Consider the following 19,147-nt stretch of genomic DNA (forward strand, 5'->3'; position numbering starts at 1 on the left):
AAAATTTGGCATGTAGTACCATGTCATTTAGTTATAAAGAGTTGAGATTTCATTCATATTCCTTTCTGGTTATCTCTTTAACTCAGGGGTTAATTAATAGTCTCTGGGGGCACCTGGGTAGTTCAGTCCATTGAGCATCCAACTCTTGATTTTGGCTCAAGTCATGTTCTCAGTCCTGAGACTGAGCCCTGCATTGGGCTCCATGTTGAGCTTGGAGCCTGCTTGGGATTCTCTCTCTTTCCCTCTCTCTGCCCTTCCCCCATTCATGTTCTTTCTCACCAAATAAATAAAACATTTATAAATAAGTCAGAGAAAAGACAGATATCATATGTTTTCACTCATGTGGAATGTGAGAAACACAAGGGAAGGAAAAATAAGATAATACAGAGGGAGGCAAACCGTAGGAGACTTTTAAATACAGAGAACAAACTGAGGGTTGCTGGAGGGTAAGTTGGTGGGGGAATGGGTTAAATGGGTGGTGACAGGCATTGTGGAGGGAACTTGTTGGGATGAGCAGTGGGTGTCACATGTAAGAGATGAATTACTGGGTTCTATTCCTGAAGCCATGACAACACTGTAACTTGAATTTAAATTAAAAAAAAAAAGGTACAGATTTCCTGGGGATGTAAGGTATAGCATGGTGACTATAGTAAATAATACTGTATCATATATTTGAAAGTTGCTAAAAGAGTAGATCTTAAAAGTTCTCAACACAAGAAAAAAAGATATATATATGTGGGATATATGTGGTGCTCATTTCATTGTACAGTTGACCTTAAACAATGCAGAAGTTATGGGTGTTGAAAATCCACATATAATTTTTAACTCCCCAAAAGCTTAACTACTAATAGCCTGCAGTTGACTATAAGCCTTACTGATAACATAAATAGTTGACTAACACATATTTTGTATGTTATATGTATTATATACTCTATTTCTACAATAAAGTAAGTTAGAGGGAAAAAATATTATTAAGAAAATCACAAGGAAGAGAAAAATGCACTTACAGTACTGTAAAAAAATCTGCATAGAAGTGAACTTGTGCAATTCAAACCTGTGTGGTTTAAGGGTCAACTGTATATTATTATGTTGTACACCTGGAATTAATATAATATTATATGTTAATTATACCTCAAAAATGAAACCAAACAAAAAACAAATCCAAGTATATGCTATTTGTAAGAAATATACCTAAAGCAACAAATTTTTAAATGACAAAAATAATACATGAAAATAAACATTTAAAAATAGTTTCTGGACATAGTTGGTAGACACTTATTTTCCTTTTGTTATTGACTGGATAGCTAACTTTGATTCCAAAATTTGTCCTAGGAGTGCTCCAGAGTACAATATCCAGAATCTTTGGATGCACAAAATCAAGCTTTACTACATAGCAAATGTCATATGCTTTCAAAAAAAGCCGTATAAAAAAATGTGATTTTTTTTAAATGTTCACATAAATTTGGGTAATTAAATAAAGAACAATTTCTCCCTTTTTTTCTGGAAGGAAACATCTAGTGTTTCTTTTTTTTCCCCCAGTATTGTTACTTATTCCTTCCATAAGAAAAGCCTCTAATTAATCAAACAAACTATAATTTCTAACCAATTTTTACTTCTAATTAAACAAAAATCAAGAACAAACAAAAAAGTAAAATCCCACACCCATGAAAGGCATAACCAAAGCAGACTTCAATACTTGTCAACTATTTGGGAAAAGCAGTAAAATTTATTGTACTAAAGGAGAGGTTACCCTTTAATGAACCCCAAATTTAGAGAAATCATGTAGCATTCCCATGACTAAAAATAAATAAATATAAATAAGGAAAGAGATACATATATTACTAAAAATTCGAGTCTATTCTATTTAATTAGGAGTATTTTGGCAGAAACTCTAATAAACATGATGACTGACAGTGTGGCTTGGGACTGCAAAAAGCAGCTTTTTACCAAAGTTAAATTTCAACTGGTTGTACAATCACATTTAGTCTGGGAGCTTAGGATAAGGACTTAGGGTGATCTCACTGCATAGTCTGTGATTTTATGAAATATTTTAATTCAAACATTTGAGCTATAGTTTAGAGTATCTGTAACATTTTTAAAAAAAAACCACAGAATGTTAATTTTGGACAACTTTTATGAAAGTAAAAATCCTTAAAAAATTCTAAAGCCATAGAAAATCAGTCTGGATGTATTTTAATTGTGGAGAAAAAATAATAGGATTTTAAACTATCAAATCTATTTCTTTCCTATGAACACAGTATATATCTTTTTCCTTGAAACAATTTTGAAGCCAGTCAACACCCAAAAATAAAAATATTATTCCTATCTCAGTTGAAAATTTAATGAATCAATAATATTATCTTAGCCAACAACATGGTAAACTGCATTTTGACAGATATATAAAATTGATACGGAAATCATCTAAAAGCTTTGAAATATTGGAACTGAAGGCTTTCTGCATTTATAAATCAATGACCTTTGTGTGAGAGGGACTAAGCTATTTAAACCACTGTCGCATCTTAAAATCTATAACAAAAGGGAAAAACTACTAATACTAGTTTTTATTTTTTTATTTTTTTAATATAATTTATTGTCAAATTGGCTTACATACAACACTCAGTGCTCATCCCAACAAGTGCTCTCCTCAATGCCCATCACCCAATACTAGTTTTTAAAACTCACAACTTAGGGGCACCTGGGTGGCTCATTGATTAAGCATCCGACTTCATCTCAGCTCATGATCTCACCGTCTGTGAGTTCGAGCCCAGTGTAGGGCTCTGTGCTGACAGCTCAGAGCCTGGAGCCTGCTGCAGATTCTGTGTCTCCCTGTCTCTCTGCCCCTAACCTGCTTTCACTCTGTCTCTCTCTTGAAAATAAATAAACATTAAAAATTTTTTTAAAAAACCTCACAAGTTCTAATAATACAAGTCAAATTTGTCACTTTGCTGATTTTCAGTTTATACCTACAATATAAATTACAACTATGTACAGCATTACAATACCATCTAAAGGAAAACAGTGATGTATAAAATATGATAAATAGAATTATTGCATTTAGTGTCATTTTCTTAAAAACCAAAGTCATCAAATCCATTAATGTCATATTAAACATAAACAATTCCAGTTCAAATTAGAGGAAATGTATACCAATACCAGCTTCTGCCAACAAAAATAAAGAAAGCCCTCCAGTTTGTCTGACTTAAGTCAGATAATCATGGAAACAAAAGAATATTTAAAATTATTTTATCATTACGCATAGCAAAGGAAAGCATCACAGACTTCTTTCCTACCATAAAACTATTTACACCCATTTATTTAAAATTTTTTAATGTTTATTTATTTTGGAGAGAGAGACAGAATGCGAGTGGGGAAGGGGGAGAGAGCGATAGACACAGAATCTAAAGCAGGCTCCAGGCTCTGAGCGGTCAGCATGGAGCCCAATATGGGGCTCAAATTCATGAAACGCGAGATCATGACCTGAGCCGAAGTCGGCCGCTTAACCCACTGAGCCGTCCAGGCACCCCTACACCCATTTATTTAGTTAGAAACACTAGCTAGAAGAGATACTGGTGTATTCCATTTGTAATATTTTCTCTACAGCAAACAATTGCCTTACACTTGGAGCATGTTGAAAAAACTATTGCCTCAGGGGTCTTTTTCTTTCCTTTGAGTCTCAATCACTGAGATCTCGAGGTACTCTGAGAGAATCCTGGTGTCCTAGATGGTCTGATGAATGCATTAAAATCAAACACTGTGTTTTTGTACCCTTGAAAATACTCTTAAATCCCTCGAAATGTTGCTTGAGTTGTGGAGCTCATATTTCTCCTCCTGGCACTATGACATGTGAAGAGCACTTGTTATGAAAGCGTTGCACCAATTTTGTGTTGTTCCTTCTTCATCAGCCACTGTGCCTCCTTTTCCATTTTCTTCCTTTATTTTCTCTGTCTGCCATCTTGTGCTGCCTCAGAACTTCTTCCGCTTGCCAGGCTGCATCTTCTTCTCCTTCCCATGCGTTGGTATTTTCCTGCCAGGTATCCAAGTTGCCTAATTCAGGAGACTGACGAATAAAAGGCACATATTGTGTAGCTGTTAATCTACTAGAGAAACCTGTGCTACCATCTGGGAGGCCAAAATGTAATGGTTCTCTCTTCTTAATAATGATTCTGCGTTTTCCTTATAGTTGGTGTCATGTCCTGAAAATAGTCAGGTTCCAGTTGTTCCACAGTATTTTGTTGTGTCATCACATCCCCATTCCCTCCTTCAATCTACACTTGTGGGTGTATCTTCATCCCAGGACATCCACTCCTCAGCATCTGTCTGTTTAGGAACCGACAGATAATCAACTGCAGTTGGCAAAGTTATTTGGTCTCCACTTAACTTCCGTCTACTGCCAGATCTGCATGTTAATCTCTTTAGGAATGAAAATAGTGTTGTGGGGCAAGTGCAAACTTTAAGTAACTGAAACTGTGATAGCCATGGTGGGAATCAAAACCTGTCCCTCCCCCTCCCCCTCCCCAGGAGAGGCTCCCAGCTGCCCTGGTGCCAGGCATGCACACAAGGCCACATCTAATGTTTCTACACTAGTTTTAATCAAGATTTCAAAATATTTTAATGAATCTGAAATCGTTAGGCCACATTATTTTGGTGAGAAGAATAATGAGCTTCCGAGGATCAGTAAGAATTTGATCAAAAGACAGTTTTGTAAACATATTACATATCTTATCTTTGTGTTCATATTCATAAGACGTGAATGTCAAAGAGGAAACACCTTGAAGATTCTTGTATTTAAAAAAGTTTTTAAAAAGCTTTGATTCATCTTTTTAGTTTCAATCTACTATGATTCACAAGATCAATGCTGTTCTCCATGGAATATATTTTGAGAATCCATTTATCTTTATTAACTAATGACATTTTAATGCTAAAAAAGAAAAAACCAAAAAGATTGTTTTAATGACCCAATACCATGTAAGTGAGAATGCCTAGGAGATCCTGAGTGTACTAACAGATTACTAAAAGTAAACAGGAAAAATGGTAAGAAAAAGTAAACATTTAAAGTTAAACAAGAAGTTTTAATTTATCAAATTTTTGTTGTCAGTGTACTTAAATAAAAGACAAAACGAAACAAAGTAAAAAAGCGGATATCAAACCAAAAGTTGCTATTTTTTACAGGATGACTTGTGACTCACTTCGGACAGTGAAGATAACATGCCAAGAATTCCATCTGAACTACAAAGTTGTATCACAATCTCTAAAAGCACACTAGTGAATAAGTGATTATATTAACTAGGGAATGTTCACAAATCTGATGTGGTGTCAAAGTACTAAAGATTTTAGTCATACCTTCAGTGGTGACAGTCTTTGTTATGCCATTTTTGTAGACGCAAATAAAAATATAACAGGTAAGGATGGCATTGAAGAAGATGTAACTCAGCTCGAAGATATGCTGGTACTTTTATAACAAATTCTGATGTATTATTTTTAGAGTTCAAGGGAAACTTCCTTTTAAAAGCAGTTTCTTGGCTTAACAAAAGCTCTAATTCTCTCAATGGTTTAATGACACTGAAAAAGGAAAAGGCAATTGATTTTGTGATTAAGTGTATTTTGAGATGTACCACTTGTCGATCTCCAATTATGGTTAACATTTTGTCACTACCCCTCCCTATCTTTCTCTCTCTGTTTCACAGAAAAAATTATGACATCAGCATCCAAAGGAATTCTCCGTCCATTTTTAATTGTCTGCATTATCCTGGGTTGTTTCATGGCATGTCTGCTCATTTACATCAAGCCCACCAACAGCTGGATCTTCAGTCCAATGGAGTCAGCCAGCTCAGTGCTGAAAATGAAAAACTTCTTCTCCACCAAAACTGATTATTTTAATGAAACTACTATCCTGATTTGGGTGTGGCCATTTGGGCAGACCTTTGACCTTACATCTTGCCAAACAATGTTCAACATCCAAGGATGCCATCTTACCACAGACCGTTCCCTATACAACAAATCTCATGCGGTTCTGATCCATCACCGAGACATCAGTTGGGATCTGACTAACTTACCTCAGCAGGCTAGGCCACCCTTCCAGAAATGGATTTGGATGAATTTGGAATCACCAACCCACACGCCCCAAAAGAGTGGCATTGAGCACCTGTTCAACTTGACTCTGACTTACCGCCGTGACTCAGATATCCAAGTGCCTTATGGCTTCTTGACGGTGAGCACAAACCCCTTCGTGTTTGAAGTGCCAAGCAAAGAGAAGTTAGTGTGCTGGGTTGTAAGTAACTGGAATCCTGAGCATGCGAGGGTCAAGTATTACAATGAGCTGAGCAAAAGCATTGAAATCCATACATACGGGCAAGCATTTGGAGAGTATGTGAATGATAAAAATTTGATTCCTACCATATCTACTTGCAAATTTTATCTGTCTTTTGAAAACTCAATCCACAAAGATTACATCACAGAAAAGCTCTACAATGCTTTTCTAGCCGGCTCTGTCCCTGTTGTTCTGGGGCCGTCTAGGGAAAATTATGAGAATTATATTCCAGCAGATTCATTCATTCATGTGGAAGATTATAACTCTCCCAGTGAGCTCGCAAAATATCTGAAAGAAGTTGACAAAAACAATAAGTTATACCTTAGTTACTTTAACTGGAGGAAGGATTTCACAGTAAACCTTCCACGATTTTGGGAATCACATGCATGCTTGGCTTGTGATCATGTGAAAAGGCATCAAGAATATAAATCTGTGGGTAATTTAGAGAAATGGTTTTGGAATTAAAGTTTTCCATCATTTGCACACTTGGAGAAATTATTTTGATGAGCTATCACCCAAGTTTTGAGGATAAGAAGAGAGACAACATTCTGCTTTTTGTCACAATTTATTTTTATCACTCTCTCTTGGGTAACATGTATATTTTGATGGAGATTTTTGAGAGCTCAGCATTAGCAATCACTCCCTTTGGTTTTAAATTATCCTGTATATACCTAATTATGTGCACTGAAAGTTAATTTATTCTTTGCTACCATTTGTAAACATTGTTTTCCACATTTTGGTAGTTGTTTGTAATGTAAGTTTGTGATATGATTGTTGTTTCTACATTGGTCAGCTGTTTAATCTACTTGGGAAATGAAGATGCACACTTAAAATATGAAATATTTTCACTAAATATCATAATTTCTAGTTCCAACTTCGCATAATGTAACAAAGGAAAAGCATTGGTAATTGAGTTCTAACCTCTTTGACATTGAAGTGAACAAAGTGTATAACTGCCTCTATTTGATCTATTTTTTACCTGTTTACCACATTTTTTGTGAAGGAAAAATTATTCATGTAATGAATAAGAAAGAGACTGAAGCAGAACTGTTTTATTCAGGAAACTAGTAGACTTCTCATTTATTTTCATTAAGCTGTCTTGCAAATGCAGCTACCTGTTCTCATGATCTTAAGTTAAATTATTCAAGTATTTTTACATATCCAATTTGGGGGGACTTTTAGAACCTGGGAAATAATCCTGACAACACTTAAGAATATCTAAGACCGTTCTCTTCCCAGTCCTAACACTCATTATTATAATAAAGCAAACAATTTCCCCAAATAACAAAGGAAAAGGATGTGTATAGATAAAAATCATATTTATACATGGTACATTTATGTACAATTTTGAATAACATATCAATTTACCATATTTGTTCCCTAGCCCCAATATTTAAAAGTTTCTATTTGCCATACAGACAGTCACTTAGACAAAACATTTCAGAGGTTTGTCCTATCATTTAAAATAACTTAAATAAAATTATCATTAAGTTGTAAATGTAAGATGTTAAACATAATAAAAGGGGGGATTATAGAAAACACAATGCTAACACGGAGTAAGATCTCAATGCATATTTATTGAATGAATCAATGATTGTCATTGAAAGTCATGGGAAATTTTTGTTTGTTTCCATGGAATAACAGTTCTAGCCTAGAAATATTAACTGGAGATGATGTTTTATATTTCATTTTAGTAATTATTCATATACAGCATACATGACCATGGCTATGAGGGCTTTACAGAACCAAAATAAATTTTTCATTACTCTAAGTTTTTGGAAAAATTCATCCCTGAATCTCCAGTTGCTATACAGCATTTTTCCTCTGTAAGGTTAAGGACTGGATATAAGCAGAAATTATTAGTAGGTGAGAAAAGATGGGATGTTAAGGAAAGCATTTCCCAAAAGACTCTTTAATGACTCTATTCCATTCAGGCCAAAAACCCAACAAAAGAATTGGGATGTTCTGATGACATCCATTTGGATCTAATTCTAATTGTCCTGCTACATGTCAACATTAGCAGTTGAACACAAATTCACAATCTGCTACATCAAATGAAAGTCAGATAGAGGCAAACTTCAGTTCAGTAAGTACTCCAGACTCCCTTGTGTAGGAATGGGCTCTCTGGAACACTAGAAGGATTGGAACAAAGGAAGATTCCTGCATTAGATGGAGAAATGTTTGATCCTCAAGTTCATTTCTTACCCATGTTGAACTGGTCTTTTGTGTCAGGCAACACCCTAACCAGAGATAAAGATGAGCAAGGTACTATCACTGGCCTATAGGAGCTTACAATTCAGTGGAGGGATACACAGAAGCTTTCTTTGAGCCTATGTTTATGCACATACTACTCTCAATGGAGTTGATTTGAGTCACTGCTGATTTAATGAAAATGAGGTAGGAAATTTCCCCAGTTGCTTAGGGATTTGACGTATTTCTGAGCTGCAAACTTTGTTTACTCATTTGATCCAGTTTTGCTTCCCTCCATATTATCTCTTCTAACCACACTGCATCAAGAAATAGTATGTTTGTGTGGATGCCCTCTTACATAAGAACAGATCTCCACCCACATTTATTTCATCACGTTAAAACAGTCTAATTCATATATTTACACTTACTTTGTTATCTTTTGGGCCTGTAAAAAGCATAGGGATCTAAACAGGATGCCTGGCTAACAAGTTTAGCAAGCATCTGCTTCTTCAAAAGCAGAAATGCATTCATTGTCATGACAACCCATCTTTGTTATGGTGGGTGCTCATGATTTCAAAGAACTGATAAACCTGAACACATCGCCTCTCTTGTCAACTATGAACTTGGTCTCTTTTGTAGACTATGATCACCTGTTGATAATGTGACCCAAGCCAAGGTAATAACACCAAGTGACTAACTGGCACATCTGTCTATTGAAAACCTGTTACCGACTCCCAGAAGTTTAAATTTTCTGAATTTGAAGTGCCAAAATGAACGAGTCAACTTACCCCATCCGTTATGGGCCCATTTATCCATAGGTTTTAGGGCTAGATGGCATTATAGCAATGTTTACATGCCAATTCCTTTATTCTACTTATGAGTAAATCAGATCCAGAGATAATATTTATGAAAGAAACATGTTCACACACACATATCACACACACACGCACACGCACACACACACACACACGCAGCTACTGCCATGGCCAAGATTGGAATGTAAAGGTGCTGTATCTTTTAATTCTATATTCTTTTCTTCGAATTCTCACCTAACAAAAGAAGTATGTTGCAACTCCTAAAAATGTGAATGCCTTATTGGTATAATTAGGGCCTGTGGAATGGTACACTCTATGTGGAAGCACTTTGACTTTTGAAAAAGTACACAGTAAATAAGATATCAAACTTGTTAGCATTCTTTCTGTCTTAAATATTTTAGGAGTTGTGCTTGGACAGAAGGAAATGGGCTTTCACCACATGTTAAGTGAAATGCAACCCTCACGATGGTATATGGTTCTCAGACACTTTTTAAATAAATCCTGTGGATTTTAACTCTTTTAAAGGATATCTCATGGTGAAAGATATTGATTCAACAAAATTAACTTGCCATTGGTTATAGAAACAAATAATTATGCCAGAGGATAAACTGTGGATATAAAAAGAGAATAAACCATTTAAAAAGTTTTATTCCAAAATATCAAAAATCTGTTACTTTCAATGGTCTGAATATTTAAATGTTAATTATTGTAAGACTTACTGGTAAGAATATATAAATAGTAATCATTATAGGTATTTGCAGTAAGAATGTATAATGAATTCTTCATACCCAGCAGTATTATACTCTGAAAAAAGACATGACAGTCATATTCTATGACAGCCATAAGTTTTACAATATGAAACAGCAACAGGAAAAAAAAGTTATCCTAGTGGGAAACCAATATCAGCTAAAATTTGTGCATGTACTACATAAGTCCTGATAATCCTAGAATGTGCATAAATGTTTTCTGTTGTGAGGGCTTAGAAAGCTTAGAGCACTTGAGGTGTGAAGTGACAGAATATTTAAGAATTATTTGCTGCGGCTTTACATTCTTGCCTCCAATTGGAGGTTAAATATGGAAAGAATAGGAAACTATACTATTAATATCTTTTTGCATGCCTATTTTCAAACTAGATTCCATGAGTCTTAAGGTAATCACCTAGAAAATGTCTTTGCATGAAGTAATATTACCAAAACAAGATTTGGGTCCTTTCATTATGACTTTGTGCTTAACCATATCTTTGAGTTCCCTTGAACTCTGATCTCATTTAGAGGAACTTCTTAATGAATTAATTCCAAGCAAACTGTTAGATATGCAGACTTCAGGATCTAAAAGATAAGCACAGTGCCTAAAACAGAGGAGGCAAATATTTGTTCAATGAATAAGGAAATTGTTTTGGGGATCATGCAGAATTTTTTTATGTGTGATAACAGTTCCAGCTTATTGACATCAGTTAGAGGTTGTATATGATATTTATTTCATTGTTCAGTTTACTGCTTAGATGCAAAGGAAGGCTTTATTCCTTCCAATCTTATTGCATTCTAGCACCCCAAAAGAAGTAACATCTCAAGAAAGATTTAAAAGGATTGGAAACATGTTAACATTATATTCAAATGTTAATGCCAACTGTTTCTAATAGGAAAGACACCTGGTATTTGAGGAGAATGTAAATGCAAGCACTGTGAAGGGCATGTATTTATTACCAAACTATGCACGGAGAGAAATCCAGTTTCCTTCCTCCCTAACTGCACTCGTTTGTATTGCAAACATCAGTCAATTCAGATGATATTCTTTTCAGGTTGTCTCTCATCTAAAGATTTTGTAGCATTTTGCAAATGGGCAAGCTCAACCAGTATCCAAAGTGGTCTCCCTCTCAGTAATTCATGTTGAATGCATCCATATTCATAAACATTATACACAGCAGGTAACAGAACAAAAATGAGAGAGAGCCTACTAAACCAGAAATATGAATAATGCCACACTGGGTTATAGGTTCAACAAACTATAGTTTTGAGAAAGCCACCTAACTTTTCTGGACCTTGTTGTTTGCCAAGTTCCTTCTGGCACAGTTATTCTCTCATCTAAGATCTAAACTGATATATGCATATGTTTGCAAATGAAATTCCAATGACCATATAATTTTTTGGAAGTAAATGTTTCAAACGGATTTCCCTCTTATTTCTCTAAATAGGCATTTAAAGTATAAAATTGATTATCTAAACTAATATATGGAAAAACTTAATCCAATGCTTGGAATATAGAAAGTGCTCAATTAACTAAACTTCTTCCTTTAACTAACTTCCCCTTCATTCTCTACCTCATCTTTTGCAATTCATGTACTCACTACCCACTAAGACCTTAACTGCCCATAGAAAAGCAACCATTTAACGAGCATTATTTTAAAATATTATAGATTTTTCTATATCACCCACATTCTTATTACAATAATCTAAAACTTTTTATCAATGCAAAAATTTCAGGGAGGCAGAGGAAGGCACATTGCAAATCCCCAGATGACAATAAAACAGGGAGTGGATATTTGAGGAAGCCAGATTGACTATATCTAAACAATTTAGTTACTCTTAACTTATAGTTACTATATATTTTTCATTTGATCTACTTTGAAAATATTGTAAAAAAATAATTTAAAAAGAACCTCTCCAATGCCAGCTGCCTTTTCAGTGTTACTGAAAAGCCTGGTTCCTGGGTCAACAGACCTAGAATCACCAGAGGTTATTTATGAACAATACTGATTCCTTGATCTTGCTCGTGTAATTGGAATCTCTTTAAATAAGTTTAAAAAAATAGCATGCTTTTGATCCTTTTCCTAAGTTATTCTGCTCCGTGCTATAGTTTATAAGCCATCCTAAGCCAGTCAGCAGTCAGCATTTCTCAACACACCTATGTCACTGGAACTTCTTGGATCAGTTGCATAAGAATCATTTTGAAAAGTATAAATAATATACAGTTTCTGATTATCTGGTCTGAGATGGGAGCTGGAATCTGTATTTTCAAAATATCCCCAGATAGTTCTGATATGCTGCTGTCAGGTTTGAGGCCTGTGTATTAGCCACCTGTAAAACGGAATGTATTCTTTTGCTTAACCGATACAAGCTAATATCTTTTTAAAATTCACCTGCAATGCTAACGTCCTTTTTAAATTCACCTAGAATTTTCCCGAGTATGTCAGTGAAGTGTTTTCTCAACTTCAAGAGCCAAGACATTCTATATGCCTCATCATTTCATACATGAGCATGGTACTGACTAATCCCTTGACTTGGGGCAGGTTATCTACAGTCTCCAAATCTTCTTCTAAGTTGTGGGTGGTTCATTCATAGCAGTATTTCTCAAGCCTAGATACACATGTGGATCACCTGGAGAGGATTTAAAATTGTGGATGACAGATCTCCAGAGATCTGATCTGATCGGTTGGAAATGGGACCCAGAGACAAACAATTGTAAACGCTCCGTAGATGATACTAATGTGGGGCCATCTCTGGAAACCATCAGTCTGCACAAAAGACCTGCTCAATCTTGTCCTGGAGAAATTATTAGGAAAAGCAAAGTATATATACCTGGAGAGCATATTTCTCTTTCTCTTTTTAGGTTCTAAATGCATGTTTGAATTTGTAACATGAAAAATTGGACTGCCCAATTACTAGGATCCTTTACAACCATAAAATTTTATTCTTCTTTGATCTGCTAAGGAGCTGTATATGTTTAAGAGAATTTATTTTCAGTGTCCCAAAGTCTTTGTTTGATGGGTAGAAAAGTAATTTGCAACTGGCATATAACAATGAGCTATCTGTAGCACATGGATTTTTGATGACCCAGATTTACAATTGAATCCCAGCTCTGCCTGTATACAGGCACTAACTGTATACAACTAACTGTATACAAATTATGTGACTCCTGTAAGCCTCAGATTTTGCATCTGTAAAGTGGAGGTAGCATATTCCTGATGCATATTTTTGTGAGGACAAATGAAATAACACTTAAGTGAAGAGAAAATATGTTCAATGAGTATCATTTATTATAATAAAAGATCATTGTGGGGAACTCCAAACTGTCTCCACAATTTCAGTTCCCAAACTGAAGATGTTAATTAAGCAGACAGCTTATAAGAATCGCTGCAAATTTAAGTAAGCGGAAGGAACAACCTTCAGGATAAGAGAAACAAATAAATACAGTGTGGAAGCATGCATTCACATCTTCTGTAATTGCTAAGTACTGGAAGGGGTGTGGGGAGCTGGCCTTGGTAGCACACAGGCATTATTTGCATCAGTACACACATGCTCCATTTCTTAAAATAATTGGATCTCCAGCAGGCTTAATTTCCCCTCACTGTTATGAACAATCCGTAAGTTAACAGTTAATTTAGGTTATTATTAGTTGGCATAGCTCATGTCACAGAATGGAGTAGCAGGAAGATTCTCAGAGGTGATTGGCTGGTAAGGAAAGAGGCCCAGAAATATTCAACAACCTGAGTTCCTCCACATCAGCTTGGCCACAGAGCCAGTTAATGACATAAGAAACAGAACCAGGTCCTCATCTACTTTTCCTAAAGTTAAAAAAAATTCTAAAAGTTACTTTAAAAATGTTAGAGTATAAATTCAATAAACAGGAATGTATTTGTTTAGTGGTGCAGAAATAAAAATAATTCCTAGCCAGACTGTAAGACTCCTCTAATTGCTAATTGCATAATAAAATTTTGACATGACTAATCTCAGCTGTTCATTTGCACAATTTCTAAGTTATACTGTAATAAAACAAAAAAGTAAACTTAAGGAATTTTTTATATGTATGTGTGAAAAAAATGAATAACATTCAAAATAGTAGTTTTAAGTAGTTCATAATCATCTCACTTTAAAGAACATTAGAAACATTTATTTCAGACACATTAGAAAATTTCAAAAATTACTTTTCTGAGTTATCTGACAACCAAATTATTGAATTTCTTGTATACACAAAGAATGTTAAATTAGAGCTTGCTGGAATTTCATTAGGAGAAACAAATATACATTTTATCTGAGAAGTTTTCAGAGTGATTTTTTTTTTTTCGGAGAAGTATGTTAACTATGCTGACTCTTTCACACAAGGCTGCATTCCATTTTGATTAATGAAGGTGCAGGAGATAGAAAATCAGTCTCCACAGATACGGTACCCAGACTAACTTAACAACCCCACACTACTCATTGTGCAAGAAATACGTGCCAGAATTACAACAGTGCATCCCCCATCTTGGACTGGCCTCATTAGCCACCTTCAGTCCCTCAGATGAGACAATCCTGAAGATGTCTTCCTCGTCCAAGGCCAGATTGCCAGATGAGAGCTTACTATCATCTGGGATGGGATATGTGTCTCCAGGGACTGTAATGAGATCAGGCCTTCCAAATACTGGCTTTCTTCTTTAAGAGGCTTAAACAGACCAAGAATATCTCATTCTATGTAAAGGCAGGAGCTGTCTCCTTTTTAGATAATAGATGACCTATCTTGGATATCTTATATATTATTTTAAAATAATGAATCAAAGGACAAAGACTATCATACTTGAGAGCAGGAGTTGATTTACGGGGGGGGAAAAACATCATTTAGCTCATAGATGCTTTACATTCAAAACAATGATAGCTCTTGTGCTGGAAGATGAGCAGGCTATATAGCATTGGAAATGGAGATAGAAAAAAGTAGTGAAAACAATGACATCTTTATTACTCTTAAATAAAAATTTAAATCTCTTGAGCTATCAGCATGATGGCAGCCTTCAAAATCAGTATATTTATTCACGTGGACCTTTTCCCCTCCCTCTTTTTTATTTTTTCTTTTTTTTAACTTAAGATTGGATTTGGTAGCAGACAGGGTTAATGGAGTAATTGTGACAAAAGAAAAATAACATTTTCATAAATCATATGTGAGATGAAGGTAAAAAGTAATGGTTGCTGGCGGGAATGCAATAATTTGAGAGAAATTATTGAGATTAATCATTGGAATAATGCGGTTTATTCTGAATCTAAAACAACCTAAAAACAATCTAAAAACCTAATAGAGGTTTTTAAAGGGAAAAAGTAAAGAGTTAACAAGTCTCAATGTAGATTCAAGTTCACAAAGCTGCAGAAAGGAAGAAAAGAGTAGTAAACCAAGGATTCAAACCCAAGCTCCAGGTGGCACAATCCGTCGCATAATCCACCAGCTTTTGGGGGGGGGGGTCACTGACATCTCATGTGTCAACAGTGTGGTAGACTTTACATTACAGTCACTTCATAAATCTTGATTTCTTGATTAGACATTCTGGTTTAGTTAGCCTGGCACGGAGCATGGGCTGCCATATACTCTTCTAGAATTTTCCTTCTTTCCTCCTTGCTCTCTTCCATGTGGCCATGTCACTGCTCTGGGAGCCATAAGAAAGAAGAGAAAATAGTTACCAGGCAGTTTCCTTAGGAACTCTAATTAAATGGTTGCTAAAAAAAATGCAGTGGAGTTTTGCAAATAAAGAGTGGGGACTTTACATACTTTCTCTTCTCTCATTTCCTCAAGAACACACATACACACACACATATGCCTATACTTCTTCTGTGTAGTTCAAGTGTAACTTTGAATAAAACAATGTACACTCAAGTAAAGAAGGTCAAAACTATCATGGTGAAATAAAATGTGCCAATTCTAGCCAATATGTGAATTGTAAGGGTCAGGAATCCATAAACCATTTGGGTGATAATTGTATGTTTTCTTAATGTAATGTGATTTTGCACTATTGTATTGTCATATTTAAGTGGACTCTTAAAAATATTCTGAAACCTAAATGCCAAATGTACAGTTTATAGGTTCATGTTATTTCTGATAAGGATTTAATTGCATTGTGCTAATAGTTGTTTAATGCTATTAACTTTCTGTATGTGTATTATTGCAATGCAGACCCCATAGGGTTGTTGTAAGCACACTAATTAGTCATCTGAATTTTTATAGATAAAATCACACATTGATCAGAAACCACTTTTCTACTTATTTTTTTGTAGAGTATTTTTCCACACTTGAAAAGACATGATTATTTTATATCAAACATCAGCTTTTCTTTAAAATCTTATTTTAGTAGCCAGTGCATGTTTGAAATAAAATGTGTTAGGAATTATATGAAGATATTAAGGTTGTGTTATATTAGGTGAAAAAATGCATGCCATTAGTGAATCATGCAACTTTAGAGAGGCATTTACACTGCCAGCTCATACATTGGCTCCATCTCAATCTGTGTGCATGATTCACATCCTTTCAAAAATTCTTTTTAAACTTGAGTAAAGTGAAAATGTTAGTGCTAATGAGCCAATAGACAATGCTGCTTTGCTTTTTTTCTAACTTGGCAGCATAATGGGGTAAAACTCCCCCCCTCCCCAATTTTCTTCTTGGAGTCTCTCGTTGGCAATAAAATACAACAAATAAAATCATTTGTTGGCAAATGACACAATTTACTGCATAGCAATTTACTATTATAAAAGCATGAAGATGTGAAAAATATCTCAATCAGTTCCATACTATGAACACAATATTCTGGCAGCTTTTTCTACAATCAAGAATAGTGTGTCTTTTGTTTTTTTACACTGCCAAAATCAGTACTACTGCCAGGGGTGGTCGGGGGGTATGGTGGGAGGTGTGGGAATGCTAAACACTTGAGGCCAGGTCTGTACAACATCAAGTTGGGCAATGATGTAGAACATCCAGGCAGTGTGAACAGCCAATCAGTGTGCTTGGCAGAAGAGGGGAAAAAATCTTTTTCTCAGTAACTTGGGTTTTAAGAAAAAAAAATAGAGATTCTATAGAAAATACGAATTTTGCTGAATAACACCAAGCCTCCACATGCTGATCATTTGCAGTAGTCTTTGGGAACAGAAATTACTCCATTCAGTGAAGTTTTGTTTATGTTTTTGTTTCTGTTTTGTGTTCTTTTTCAGAAAATATACTTGTGCTTTTCAAAGGGCTTAATTCCAAACAGATAATATATGTGGACCAATGACCACTTCCCAAATGAAATTAGTTATTCATCATAATATAGTAAGACTAGAACATAGCACTAGGTGACTTAAAACACCAATATAAGCATTTATACTATTGGAAGGTAATTTTGTTGCCATGTGATTAAAACAGTGGGGATCCTATTTATACGTTTATTTATTTATTTATTTACACAAGTTTGGTTCATTCAAGTTCAATTTGAACAGCTTCAGTGAAGTTACTATAACAGTAAGAAAAGCTGAAACTCAGGCAACTGATCCTTGCTATAGCCTGGAGAAAATCATTAATCCAAATGTTGAGTAGTCAGTGCTGGCAGTGTGGAGGCCAACTTCACTGACCACGATGTTATATGTGTATGGCATTCAACGAACATTGCTCTGGGCTCTTAGTTTGCTACACATTGTTCCCTTCATTGATTCAACTTGTAAATAACATAACATGTTATGGCAGCTAAGCAAATATTTTAATAAGCCATGCAAAGCAAAATGCCATAGGAAATCTGTATATTCAGCTAGTTGAAGAACTTGTGTTTTCCACAAATTAAACTGGAGATGTCATTTGAAATTTCCTTCCCTTAAAAATGCCATCGTAATGTGGATTCTGGCCCATTGATGTCTTTCTGGGTTTATATAAATATATGGTATGATTGCTATTGTTATAATTTTTTGAAATTATGTTCAGCAATTAATAGTGACTTCAATGATCCATGCTAAGATCCCAAGGCAGAAATAAATGTATAAAGGGTTTGAGCCTGTATGTGTAAGAAGAATTCTCTTTCTTCAATCATATTTCCTATATTCAACGTAAGTACTTCACTGATTTACCACTGGAGTTATTCCTTGGATGTGTAAATAATGATGTTCTATTCAGGCTTAATGAATTCCTGTACTGTGAATATTTAAAATAAAAGAATTCAATTTAAATGTGCAATAGTTAGTGCTGGTTATTTATGATGCTTCCATTCAAAATCATTCACTCGAGAAGATTCATTTTGACTCACATGCAAATCTGGATCCCCTGTATATATTGAATTAAAACTTAAAAACAATATATTTGACAGATTATACATTTATTACAAATACTAAATCAAAAAATGACAGTCAGTGTACACACATAGACTATTGTACACTGGCTTGTTTCCTTAATTTTGCATTGTTTCAGTGGATTTGGGGCTGAACTTGGATCCGTTGATTTGGGTTTCTGTGTGGGAAACCGGAGAATCTATCCAACTCTTCGTTCTGCCTTGATCCAAGCTTGGAAGGCCTCACCTTGCATATCCCCTGATTGTTTTTATTCAAGTATATGGAATCAACAATTACGAACAGCCTATCATCACAAGTTATGTATCCATTTTGAACTTCTCTCTTCAGCCATATGCCTCTGACTTCCAGTTGTCTGTTGTCATCTCACTTCCTACAGACCCATGGCCTTCGATAGCCCACAGTGAAAGGATTTTAACACCCACTTCCCCTCTTAATCTTTCACTCACTTAATGGTACTATTACAAATTATGTTATCCAAATCAAAAATTTAGAAGTGATTCTTGATTCTTTCTCTTCCTTTTCCCCACATTTACTTGATCATGAACTATCTCTTACATACATCTTCTTTCTTCTAGTCCACTGCTCTTGCCCCATTCATTGCACTGCGGTCTTCAACATTTCCTACCTGGCTTAAAGCGATAATTTCTTGAAGGCTTAAAAATCATCTCTCCACACTGCCACTATGAGAAAAACAAATACAAGGCGATAGGAAAACAGAATTCAGCTATAGTGTTGATTAACCAGTCATTTTTTCAAAAAGTTATGCACTTTTTAGGATCTCTCCTTGATTTCTC

General features: G+C 35.1%; 1 protein-coding gene, 1 long non-coding RNA gene and 1 pseudogene across 9 annotated transcripts in view; 1 reads left to right on the plus strand and 2 right to left on the minus strand.

Annotated features, from left to right (window-relative positions):
- The window catches only part of FUT9 (fucosyltransferase 9), a 211,006-nt gene extending 192,766 nt beyond the window's left edge, over positions 1-18,240 (plus strand). For all 7 annotated transcript variants that reach the window (XM_086707449.1, XM_086707447.1, XM_086707451.1 and 4 more), the window contains one exon: positions 5,685-18,240. In XM_086707449.1, the coding sequence (XP_086563575.1) occupies positions 5,693-6,772 (1,080 nt within the window). In that variant the 5' untranslated portion in view covers positions 5,685-5,692 and the 3' untranslated portion in view covers positions 6,773-18,240. The remainder of the gene's footprint in view (positions 1-5,684) is intronic.
- LOC112862167 (receptor-binding cancer antigen expressed on SiSo cells pseudogene) lies at positions 3,858-4,470 on the minus strand (annotated as a pseudogene).
- Positions 15,294-19,147, minus strand: part of LOC147581096 (uncharacterized) — a 206,395-nt gene continuing 202,541 nt past the window's right edge. For both annotated transcript variants that reach the window (XR_015251406.1, XR_015251407.1), the window contains one exon: positions 15,294-19,033. This is a non-coding gene — a long non-coding RNA (uncharacterized LOC147581096). The remainder of the gene's footprint in view (positions 19,034-19,147) is intronic.

This window comes from Puma concolor, chromosome B2, assembly GCF_028749965.1.
Source record: "Puma concolor isolate L17-30 chromosome B2, mPumCon1.1.hap2, whole genome shotgun sequence".
NCBI classification, from domain to species: Eukaryota; Metazoa; Chordata; class Mammalia; order Carnivora; family Felidae; genus Puma; species Puma concolor.